Below are 12714 nucleotides of genomic sequence, written 5' to 3'. Positions count from 1 at the left end.
TTTCACTGATTCTGCCATAGTCATTGCCATATATTATCTACTTTGTACCTGTTGATTGTTTTTACATATGTATTGTGATATCTTTTACTGACTTGTGAAAATACGCAGCTACGTATATATCACCAATAAACATTATTATTATTGTTTAAACAAATAAAAAGTACGATTTTAGTGTTTTTCTTCTTCAAAAATATTGATTTTAGGCCAACAATAAATTGTAGAATACAAAAGTATTCCTCGTAAAATTCTTCTTACATGATATTAGATAGAATTAATATTTCTGGAGTTATAGCCGTCTAAAGAGGCGTACCGTAGTTTAGTATTGACGCACCACGCTGTAGTTCTATATGCTGTTTCCAAACATTCCTGCCACCTCCGTTCTTTGCCTCCTACTCGAGCAGCAGCACGACAGCATGCGCACAGAATTTATCTTCAAAACCAAAACTGATAAGACATCCATTTGGAACCGACCGAATGCGATGGGAGCGTACTGCCAATGGGTTACTTCCAGTACCCACTGAAAAAGAAGCTATATTTGTCATTGCCTATTACATGGGTAAAGTTATACTCATTTTGAATTTCATGCAATTCGGTGCGTAACTAACGAATATGTCAAAAAAGCCTTCCTTTGGTCTATATTGCCAATTTACGCACTCCGATCTACAAATTTGATAAAGAATCCACCTGCAAAATTTAATCGTAATCGGTCCATTCGTGGTAACGGACAGACATTGCAAAATCCTGAACTCGCTAGAAGCTCGTTAATAATGAACATTGATGATGACGATGCGAACCCACAGACGAACATACCCAGATTTACTACTTTTCTACAAGATCTATAATAATTTGTAGTATATTACATATCGAGCGCTGAAAGAGACACTTTTCACACAAGTGTGAAGCGAATATACTAAAAGATCAAGTGGTATTTGTATTATGCAATACCCACACACGTTAAAAATGAAGCGAGATACTGTCAATATCACTTCAGTTATTATTTCACAGACGCTTACTATGTTTGTTACACTAATTAGTGGAAATCAAAAACGAAGTGTGCGTTTTGCTTTCGACTGCATTTGTCAACAAGTGAACGAAATACGGAGTCTCGGGAAAAATATGTTTCAAGCTGGCTGCTATTTAAACGCGTTTCGCTTTTCTATAGAAATCTGCTAGTAAACCCGGTAAAAAAAAGCGGGAAAAATTCACGTTTATTTAACACTCTTTATGCTGAATTCGTTTCTGTTTAAATTCATGTTTCTTACTCTCCAATTAAAAAAGGTTATGTTTTTAAGGAAGTCGGAATACACGCACTTTCATGTTACTGGTTTTCTTCTCCGTTCCATTCGGCATTTTTTCTACAAACGGTAACATTAACGTATAATAAAGATTTGTGTTCGTGCTATCATGTAACATTTAGTTTTCTCATTTGTTCTATTATTGGGCTGTACTCCGCGACTTGTTTGCAGTCTTATTTAACGCAATTCTGCAGTATATCGTGATTAAGTTGGAAACGCGATCCCGTATTAATGCTTTAGCAAACACAATTCATCAAAAACATAATGAATGGATTAATTTTGCAGCTGCGTGTTTCGCTTGGTACATTAGAATCAGGGAATTCACAGTCATAATAAATGTGATACGCCAATGAAATTTTCTTAATGCATACAGTTTCAAAATTACTACAAAGTGTAATCAATTAAAACATTTTACAATCCGATCTAAACATTGTATTTCAAGTATATTTAATCAAAGAGATTTTACCAGTGTGCCATTATCAATGATGCAGGATAATTAATCAAATAACCGTAAATATTTATATGAGCGTCCTATAAAATAATGGAAAATAGAACGTTAAGGATTTACGAGTTCAAATGTACTAAAATTTTCTAATTTCGATACAGTTTAATAGGTTGTAGGTGTAATTTACTGCAAGTCATTAACAAAACGAATGAACATCATTTATAGCCATTGCATTACAATTAGTTAACGGCCATGTATGGTTATACTATAAACACATGGCACTAGTACATTAATGGATGTCCTATGGGCAAATTGATTGTATATGTTTTTTTCCTTTTTTTTGTTCTACAAATGAGATTAAAAATTACATATGTCGGCCACTTCACTGTGTTTTTGTAATATACATTCCGCCAGACACTCGTATAATTGAATATCAACTATTTTTTGAACTATTTGAGGAATTATGTGCATCGCACAAGAAAATTTTGTTATTAGGGGATTTCAATATACCCCAATTCTCTACAGGTGATATAAACGACACGAAATCTAACATAATTAGAAATTACATTGACATATTAAATCTAGAACAATTCAATGATATCCGCAATTCCAATGACAGAACTTTTAGATGTTATAATTAGTAACTATAATTGTAAAATTATTAGAGACAATAGTCCGTTTGTTGTTGAAGATACTCATCACCCTGCGCTTATCATATTTGTAAGTGTATATAAACATCCAAACTTTACAACGGCGAAAGACAATTACTCTTACAACTTTTACAAAGCTGACTTTGAGGGATTATATAATTCCTTATCTTTGATTGATTGGTCTTTCCTGCTTCAGTACAAAGATGTAGACCAAGCGTGCTCTCATTTTTATTCTATCATTGATAGAACATGTTACAATTTTGTTCCGCGTTCTCGACACAAAAGTAAACGCTCTTTTCCTAAATGGTTCACCCCGGAAATCAAGAGGAATATTAAATTGAAATTTAATTACCTCGTTAAGTTCAAAAGATCTAATAACCTAGATGCGTTAAATCTGTGGTGGGTGGGGAAAAAGGTATAAGTCAAGAATGTTCATTTTTAGTAAACTGGAAAATAAGTTTTTGTCAACCTTAACATTATGCTTTAAAAATATTTTATAACGAGTTACATACTTACACAGGGTTTAGAAGCACCGTTTTGCTGGGGAAATATAAATTTTCAATTTTTTATAATAAAAAAAATAAATGTGACATACTGTTTGTACCATGCTAATGATTGACATGTACTATAAGTGCAACAACTTCAAATGGGTTATTTTTTAAGGTGGCAATAATTTGTAACTAAATCCTGTTTATTAGCTGAATTTGTTTATTTAAAAAATAAGGTAGTACAAAAATAAACACAAATTTGTAATGTAGAGGTACTGTGCAAAATACTCTATGCTTGTGTAGCATTATCCATCAAATTCTTCGATATCTGGATAACTGTCTGCAATATCATTGGACGTTTTTAAGTTTACATAGAAATCACGGAAAGGTAAGGATATTAAAGGCAGTAGCTCCAACAAATTCGATTTTTTTTCTTTAGTAATGGGTAGAGTATCTGTGTAGCACTTTGTTGGACTTAAGGTTGTGTTTTTATTACCACGACGTTTTAAATTCAATTCTTTAAATGGCTCATCTTCATTAAAGGATGTTTTAAAAAATACCTTACTAGGTTCTCTAGTATAACGAAACCATTTGGCATCGTGCCACTTAAAAGAGTTCCCCTCCGAGTCCTTTTTCCTTAATGTCAATGAAGTTCTATACAAAGCAGAGAAATTCAAAAACATGCTGTGGTCTAATTCTTTCACCAGAAACTTTTCTTTTTTGCCCACACCTCTAACGAGTTGGTACCAATCATGTGGATGGGATATTTCAATGCCTAATTTTTTCTTTTGCTTTTCAATCAAAGCATGATCGACATCACACTCCATATGACTGTGGCCACCATAAATTTGTGGTCAATGGCTTCTAAATTCTTATTTTGTTGCATAGCACATAAAAACATAGCAGCAACATGAGAGTTTTTATTTTGCCCTCCGCACGTATCAGAATAAAGTACTACATGCTTAATATTAGTAGGCAAATCTGTTAACTGCTTAAACAAACAAGTTCCGATTTGATTACCACCACGAGCTCCTTCGGCCTCATGCCACATGTAACATGTAACACCACCACTTCCTAAATCGTGCATTGTTAAATTGTAAGTCCAAAGTTGTCTCTTGTAGAAAGCAATAGATGAGTTAACATACGGGGTTGGAAGACACTGCTGTAGGTCGAAGGTGTAGCATCTGATGTCATCGTTTCCCTTGGCAAACTTTTTGTCCGCATCTTTCTTCAGGTACGCATTATCAGCCTCGGCATGGTGAACTTCTATCTCTTCTTGAACACGTTTTCTTTCTTCTTCGTTTTCTTCTACTTTAAGTTTCATATGGAGCATGTCACATTTATGGCATGTATCAATTTTTGGTTGTTTGAATGCCAAGTTCATATTATGAAATTCCCTTTCATAAATTCTTCTAGAAACTCGAGGCTCGCGACCTTCGCAGTATAGTCGATACATTATTTGCAACGTTAGATGGGGGGCCAAAAAATTTTTGTTGTTATCTCTCCTGGTATAATGCGATTTATAAGACGGAAAGGATTTTATATGATCAATGACATCTTGTATCATATTGGGTGAATGCTTATTGGCAGGCTCTGCTCGACCCCTCTGATCGTCATATGTAATTCCAGAGGTAAACGAGTTTGAATTTGAAATAGCCAATGTCACAAACATTTGTGTCTCGGCTAATGTTTTCATGAAACAGCCTCTGCACACTTTCAATCTTTCGCCGTTCACCTTGAAGTGATAGGTGTGGGTAATCATTCTATATTTTTCCTTATCAGGATCTGCAGTCCTTTTCCTCTTAGTGGCGGTTTCTGTTGTATCCACTAGACTTGCTACATAAGCAACACGTTTGTTGCGGTCTCCTAATGACCAATATTCTCTAAATATGCTTTTACGTACCTCTGGAGGTATTCGATCAGTACATTTCATCCTACAAGTTGGCAACTCTTGCATTTCTCTTTGCTTTTTTTCTTTTCCCTTCGCCGTAATGTAGCTTTTTCCTAAATTTCGCTGTTGCTTTCTTTCCCTTCTGTTTTTCCTTGAATGGACCCCTCCTTTACTTCTTTTATTTGATTTGCTGGTAGATTTGGCTTCGGATTGCATATTTTGTGAATTCTCCTCTACATTTTCCTTTTCAAGTAGGAGTTGATTTTCAACGTTTATTTCATCACTCTCACTACTGTCTTCTTCCTCTTTATCAGGTGTATAGTCTTTATCAGCATCACTATCGTCATATTCGGTATCGCTGTTGCCATAATTGACTTCATTTGTATTAGTTCCAGAATCAAATTTCACCAGAGATTCTACAATGTCGTTTTCAAACACATCTCTAATCGTTTTCACGGGTCTCGGGGACGAACTGCTAACCTCAATATCTATATAATTTATAATTTAAAAAATACAATCTAAAATACAATTTATACACACCAATATCAAGTTCAGCAAGCCTTAGAATGCGTTTCGTTCTTTCTGACGCCATTATTTGCATAGAACTGCTGATCGGTGATGATAAAATCGCAAGCACACGCACCCACGCACAACCAACATGAGACTGACTTGACGGGGGGAATGAAGTACAATCCAAACTTTCCATTAGTAGTGTGTAAAACAGTATAAGTCAACTTAAACTATTTTTCTTTATTAAGATGATATGTGTAAAATAGTATAAGTCAACTTATACTCCTTTTCTCATCAAAGACCTTACAAAAATGAAGTTATACTAAACTGTGTATAGACATCCTTGTCTTAAATTATAGAATATAACTTATACTGTTAGTCCCAACTGATAGCCAAAAATAATAACATCTCGTTAATGACTTAAACTAATTTTACCAAATGTGAGACTTAAACTCTTTTTCTCTCCCACCACAGAAATAACTACAAAAATCTACGTAAGCTGACGAAGTCACAGATTCGTGTCGCGTATAGGAAATATATTGAAGATATAGAAACATCCCTTGATCAAGACCCTCGTCAACTCTGGGCGTTTGTAAGATCTAAAAATAAAGTATCCCGCATCCCAGGTAAAATGAATTATATGGACGTTAGTTTTAGCAATCCTAAGGAAATTGTTAATGCATTCATGCGGTGCTTTTCATCTGGGTACACTAATTTTTCTGGTACGCTGGTATACAATGAAGATTTTAATAATTGGCCCGTTATTCCTGCGCCTCGCATAACTGAATCAATGGTAGCCTCTGCTATTGATCATTTACAAAACAAACAAACAACCGGATATGATAACATACCAACATTTCTTGTAAAATTTTTGAAAAATGTATTGCTTGCTCCTCTTTGTGTTATATTCAATCTGTCGCTGTCGTGCTGCTCTTTTCCAACGATTTGGAAAATTGCAAAAATTATTCCAATTCACAAGAATGGTGACCTGTCTGAAATCTCAAATTATAGGCCAATTAGTATTTTGTCCAGTATTTCTAAAGTATTTGAAATAGCATTATTTAATTACATTTATCCTGCCGTTCAAAGAATAATTTCTCCTCACCAACATGGATTTATGAAAAAGAGGTCCACACTAACAAATTTGGCATCTTTCACTGAATTTTGCACGTACACCTTGGATAACTCAGGCCAAGTTGACGTTATGTATGCCGACTTTTCCAAGGCGTTCGACTCCATAGACCATGCAATACTGTTACATAAACTAAAATGCTTTGGTTTTAGTTGTCAATTAATATCATTTTTTCGCACTTATCTTAATGATCGTTTTCAGTTTGTTACATACAATGGTTTCAGCTCACAAATGTTTGAAAGTAACGTCAGGTGTGCCTCAGGGTTCAAAATCTGGGCCCACTTATGTTTTTAATGTTTATAAACGATATCTCGAATTGTTTTTCCTGTAATTACCTTATTTTTGCGGATGATCTCAAAATCTTTGCAAAAATAGCTTCCACCGATGATTGTTTACGTTTACAAACAAATATCAACAACTTAACTGCGTGGTGCTCAAATAAACTCAAGCTGAATATAAATAAATGTAAGGTGTTGTCATTTACAAGAAAGAGAAAACCTATACTATATGATTATCATATAGAGACAGTTGGCCTTAGCCGCATTAATACTATTAAAGATCTTGGCATCACATTTGATTTCCGTCTCGGCTTTAAGGAGCACATACACCTAATTTGCTCCTCAGCGATGAAAACTCTGGGCTTCATCATAAGGAATACTAAGCAGTTTAAAAACATCAACTTATTATTTCGTTTGTATAACTCCTTGGTTCGCTCGAAGCTTGAGTACTGCGACCTAGTATGGTATCCACTATACAAAACATCTAAAAACGACATTGAGAGTATTCAACGAAGATTTTTAAAATTCATTATTTTCAAAATTGATGGTGAATATCCACAACGTGGTGTTCCTCAGGACACGATGTTAGCACGTTTTAACACCTATCCAATGGAACAAAGACGAGTCGCGAATAGCATTAAGTTCCTTTACAAACTAACCAACAGTCATTTAGATTGTCCCTACTTACTTCACAAGCTATCCTTTACCATTCCAAAGCATTCTACTAGGCACTTAAAAACCTTCACATATCCTACTCCCAAATCCAATCTCCTTCGCAGAACTCCCTCCTTAATAATGTCCAGTAATTATAATAAGATTTGCCAGAACTGTGACATTCATTACAATTCATTATGCAATGTTTTAAGCTTTGTTTACGGTTAACAGAAATTTGTAATTTTGGTTTGTGCTTTCTATCTTAAAAGAGTGTCATCATCCTATTTTGCTTCATTTTCTTTACTTTATTTATTTTTTTTAATTCTCTTTTTATCAATATTCTATTTTTAGTTTAGAACTTAAATGTCAAAGGTATTTATTTATTTCACTAGTTAAAATTACCTATTGCAATATAGTTTTAATAATGCAGTATGCGCTTAATGATTTATTTATCTTTTTTTGCGATTGTTCATATATGGATTATGAGTCTGTTGAACAACAATAAACATTATTATTATTATTATTATTATTCATTTATGGACAGCGAGTTAAATTGTACACATTTTTTTATACATTAATTTTTTGTGTGCGATTAATAGTTTACGAGATATTTTGATCTAAAGTGGAGAGTTGTTTTACAATTTTCGGAAAAATTAAGATTTTATCACGTAAAATGGACAGATTATACACGTAATCTTGCAAACATATTTTTTCATTCAAACTACCATCTATTGTGAACATGTTCGTGTAGAGTTGTTTCCAGTCTAAGCTCCGTAGTTGCTATAGGGATTTAAGTGTGGTCCATTACGCGCAATATCTCGGTCCAGCTCGTCAATGGTCGAACTCGATGCAGCTGTTTCAATATGGCGGTCTTTAAGGATTAAAATAACTCTTTTAAAGAACTCTTATAACTCTTAAAAGAACTTTTAACGGAGTTTTTCCAACTTCCGCCTCTAAAATTGCAAAATATAACACTTATACGACTGAGTACGGGAATGTAATGAAATCATTTCGAGAACAGCGGCCCTTATATAAGCATAACAGGATACACAGTAGTCCTTTTGTTACAAAGATGCACGAACAGCACCGTTTCTTGCAGACAAGAGTACAGTTCTTCCCAACTTTTTGAGGCCTCGGGAATGGTTAACCACACTGGTAAATCACTGTCCAGATTTTTTCCAACCCCATTGTTCAGGTGGTGGAGGCGTGGGGTCGGTCTCAAAAAAATGCATCCAAATCTTACCTTGCAGAGTAGCTCGCTTCACATGTTGACATAGTGCATTCTTGGTGGGCGCAGCGGCGGATTTACACATTTTGCGCTCTACGCCAGATGCAATTTGCCGCCTATTTCGAGCTTATCAAATAGGGGGAAAATTTTTTCGATCGCTTCACTCGCAATTAACGACACTTAGGTATACACAATTATTTTAGCGATTTTATTTTATTTTTCTAAATGTACCAAAAAACGAAACTGTATGTAATATCTATACAGGGTGGTGACTTGCGTAACGCATCATAGGGATTTCAATGTAAAATTCATAACATGCGATTATTGGCTCCCCAAATTATTTTAGAGCAAAAATGTATTAAGGTTTTTTGTAGAAAAAAATTTTTTACGTCAATCAACCGTATTAGTTTTCAATTTTTTGCATAATAAAGACGGAAAATTGGAAAATAAAACCCGCATCTTTTTCAATAATCTGCGATGCCATGGAATTTTCTAAAACAAAAAGATATCCAGTTATCAATTAGCAGCAGTTCGAAATGGATTTTATGATCGACTTGGTTACTGTATTGCAGTTAATGGTGACTTATTCGAACATTTATTGTAAATTGTTATATTAGGAAACCGTTTTTAGTAATTTGGTCTTTCTTTCTGTTGAATTCGCTGTTCTAAATATAATACTTTTTGATAGAATTTGATTTGTTTTATAGCAGACATTCCATGGCATGACGGATATTGGCGTAGTTTTTGTATTATAAAATTCCATGGCATCACAGATTATTGAAAAAGATGGGGTCTTATTTTTCCAATTTTCCGTCTTTATTATGCAAAAAATTGAAAACTATACAGTTGATTGACGTAAAAAAATTTTTTCTACAAAAAACCTTAATACATTTTTGCTCTAAAGGAATTTGGGGAGCCAATAATGGCATGTTATGAATTTTACATTGAAATCCCTATGATGCGTGACGCAAGTCACCACCCTGTATGTAAGTATAACCTATGTATTCTAAATAAGTGGCACTTGTTAATTTTTAAACTCATAAATAATGTCGTCAAAACTTATATGCTCTACCAATGCCGATTCATTACTTAATGTAGCTAGTGAATTTAGCCGTGTTGCGGGGGTGGAGGTGCTGACGGCGTCGGTAGCCCGAATATACAACGTACAAGTGGAAACAAAGTTTATTGCACACTATGAGAAATATATATACAACTATCCTACGCCTTATCACTAAATATGTATAACACACGTTAGAATCCGAACACGAGAGAACCGGCGGTCGCGCTGGCACAGCTGGAGGCAGCAGTCTCTGTTGGCTACTGCGCGTGACGCGTGTGGGGGTGTCTGCCGTTGGGGTTGAAACAGGTGCGCGAGCACCTGTTGCTGTTACTTGTGTTTGCGCGTGGGATGGTGCGCGTATCTTGTCATTGGTGTACGTTTTGCAAAGAGGGGTCGTAACAGCCGTTATTTCCCCCATTGTTGATCTTAAATAATTTTTTATTCTTTTGAGAACCGAAAAGGAACGTTCAGCAGAACAATTGGTAATAGCCAGGCACAAAAATATTCTGAAGGCAATACAGACGTTTGGGAACACTTGATCCAAATCATGTTCATTCAAGAATGAGGATGTTTTCTTCAAATTTTTTGTCTTCATCAGTTATTTCAAGGTAATTCTTGAAATGAAAACACTCTTCTCGAAAATGATGAGCGTCAATGTCAACAGTTTTCTTTAAAGGATGATAATAAATTTTTAGTTGCGCATCTTTTCTCTAATTTGACCATCGTCATATCTTCTATCGTTTCGAAGATCCCAATGATAGACATCCTTATCTTGGACACAGTGTATAAGTGCCAATGACAGTGGCGAGTCGGTGTTGCCAATTTTCATCTGATAATGATTTACAATGTTAACTTTTACCAATATCCACTTAATGAGTATTACCACGAATTGGAATTTTTTATTTATTTATTTACAATTAATTAACAATACATCCAGAACTGTCTTTAAATTGATTAATTTATAACAATTATAGTTTAGCACGTACAATTTATAACATAACACAAGCGCATCTATGTTGGAACTAGCTCTAAACACAATTCGATTATATAGCAAATAATATTTCTAGAATGTTCTTTGAGTGCTCCCGAACGCTTCCGAATGTTCTAAAACAAACACGTCATATTTCCCGGAAATAATGCGTCACATTCGCCTTTGTTTCTTATCGCCGATGACGAATCTTTCATGGCGCCTCGGTATCTATCGAAATTTCGAATATTCGCTACATTATCTTCCAGTTTGAAATTGTAGACTTTCTACTTCGTATTTCAATAAAAATTTCAGAAATTTATTTAATTAAAAATCGAAAATAATTGAATAGCCATTTATTCGGTGCATAGTTAATTATCTGACATTTTAAAATAGTTATATTTCTATGTGTCGGTTAAACTTATCTGATAATCTTAGTCGGATAGAGTTACAGGTACCTACCGTGCAAAACCGCCCTTCAGTGGAGTATACTATTTACACCGTACCATCGAACACCCGCGCTGCTAATCTTTCAAGAAATTAATTTGAAATCGTAGAATAAACCACATTTCGCTTTCACACTTGAGATACGTTGGACAGGGGTTTACTCTGCTAATTCATCTTCAACAACTTATCGATTTAGAACTACTCTCCTCTACATTATGTATTGCTTCATTCGCTTTCGAGTTTATTAGAAACTCTAGGGAATTAATAGGTACCTCCACTATTAACATCATTCATTAGGCTTCATTTATCTGTGACTAATATTCTACATAATGGGATGGTGTATACGCATAGGAAGGAAATAACTTCATAGTCGCTGGAATTAACCGATTCATTGTGTGCACAAATTTTAGTATTGTTTGTCGAAGCATAGTAGACATAATCTTGATTGGCACTGTATTTCGGGGAAGTGGTACAAATTAAACGTGGTTTGCGAATATAAGAAAAGAATCGGAATGTTAGGTGGATCTATTCTCGTGCTTCTTGCCATTGACCAAAGTGAGACACATAGATAGGTGAATAAAACTGACCGGTCGCATGATATATCTATTTTTCAATCTTTGTATGTATACGAGCAGCTTAAACCAGGGGTCCATGAAGTAGCCAATCTAATACTGATACATGGGCTTATTTGTGCATTAAAACTCTGTGACTTGATGGAATTATTTCTATTTCAGAAGGAAAATGGATACCCTTAAGGAGATAATTCATGTCAAAGATGGTCTTTTAGCGATATAAACGAAAAAATGAAGTAATTTGGTTCCAATCGGTTCAAGCGTTTAGCCGGAAATAAGAGTATAGACGGACGGAGAGACAGACTAACACACCGACATCATCGAGATTTTGTTTAATTCGAATTCCTGGTGCTTCAAAACATGTAGGGGAGAGTGTTGTACCTCTGGGCGCATGTACCTCAGGCCAATGTCCACAACATCGTTGTCTGTAATGTAATAGTAAGCATTTCTACATCAAACTTTAGCTGCCGGGTACTAGACTGCCGTCATAATTAAGAAAGCAGTATCTGCAAATTGTCAGTTTTGAGTAACCGTCTGTTGAAAAATGGGAGGGTGACCTATTTATGCCTTAAAGATTTGTTTGGATTGTTTAGCGTCATTTGGGGGATTTTTGGTAACATTTTTGAAAAAAACTCGTTAACATAAAATTTCTTTATTGTTTGATGATTTAATTGCACATACTGTAAATTGGAATGTTACTTTCAAAGATAATTTTTAAGCAAAAACGTAGTAACTACAAAATTTGATAAATAAAATAAAATTATCTTTAAAATCTCTTTTTTTGGTATTTCAACGATTTCTCAACCTGATGGTGAAAGCTGTCCGCACTCATAAAAGTGTGGCCAGCTTCAAAATAATTTACTTCTATTGTCTCAGTTAACACTTTACTTAAGTTCACCATGTAAACAAAAAACGATAGGGAGACACCAGTTTTTATTCTGGGCCGTACAGTTATCTAACCAAAGAATAATTGCCTTTTTGTCTCGGTGTTCCATAAAAAACGCATAAAATGCACTGGTTAAATCTTCTTTGTTGCGCCCTGAAATGGCTTTATGCCATATGACTGAAAAAACATTGACATCTCTTTGCTTTTTCCC

The 12714-nt window shown here is 34.7% G+C and overlaps 1 protein-coding gene across 1 annotated transcript; it reads right to left on the bottom strand.

Moving 5' to 3' along the window:
• Positions 1 to 3224: 3224 nt before the first annotated feature.
• LOC116159092 lies at positions 3225 to 5708 on the bottom strand. Its single transcript, XM_031471995.1, has 2 exons — positions 5310 to 5708; positions 3225 to 5257 (listed from the first exon to the last, which is right to left on the bottom strand). Exons 1-2 carry the CDS (start codon positions 5473 to 5475, stop codon positions 3678 to 3680), a joined length of 1746 nt encoding a protein of 581 aa, XP_031327855.1. The 5' UTR covers positions 5476 to 5708; the 3' UTR covers positions 3225 to 3677.
• Positions 5709 to 12714: the final 7006 nt, after the last annotated feature.

The sequence above is a fragment of the Photinus pyralis genome, unplaced genomic scaffold (assembly GCF_008802855.1).
Source record: "Photinus pyralis isolate 1611_PpyrPB1 unplaced genomic scaffold, Ppyr1.3 Ppyr1.4_LG1, whole genome shotgun sequence".
Taxonomy (NCBI): Eukaryota; Metazoa; Arthropoda; class Insecta; order Coleoptera; family Lampyridae; genus Photinus; species Photinus pyralis.
This window is presented reverse-complemented; position numbering and strand designations above follow the sequence as displayed.

What these genes read in the sequence shown, in the direction of transcription:
- LOC116159092 (XM_031471995.1), bottom strand. Translation starts at nt 5,475, where the DNA reads ATGGAAAGTTTGGATTGTACTTCATTCCCCCCGTCAAGTCAGTCTCAT. An exon ending in GCTTGCTGAACTTGATATTG is followed by an intron (nt 5,258 to 5,309) that starts GTGTGTATAAAT and finishes TAAATTATATAG; the next exon opens with ATATTGAGGTTAGCAGTTCG.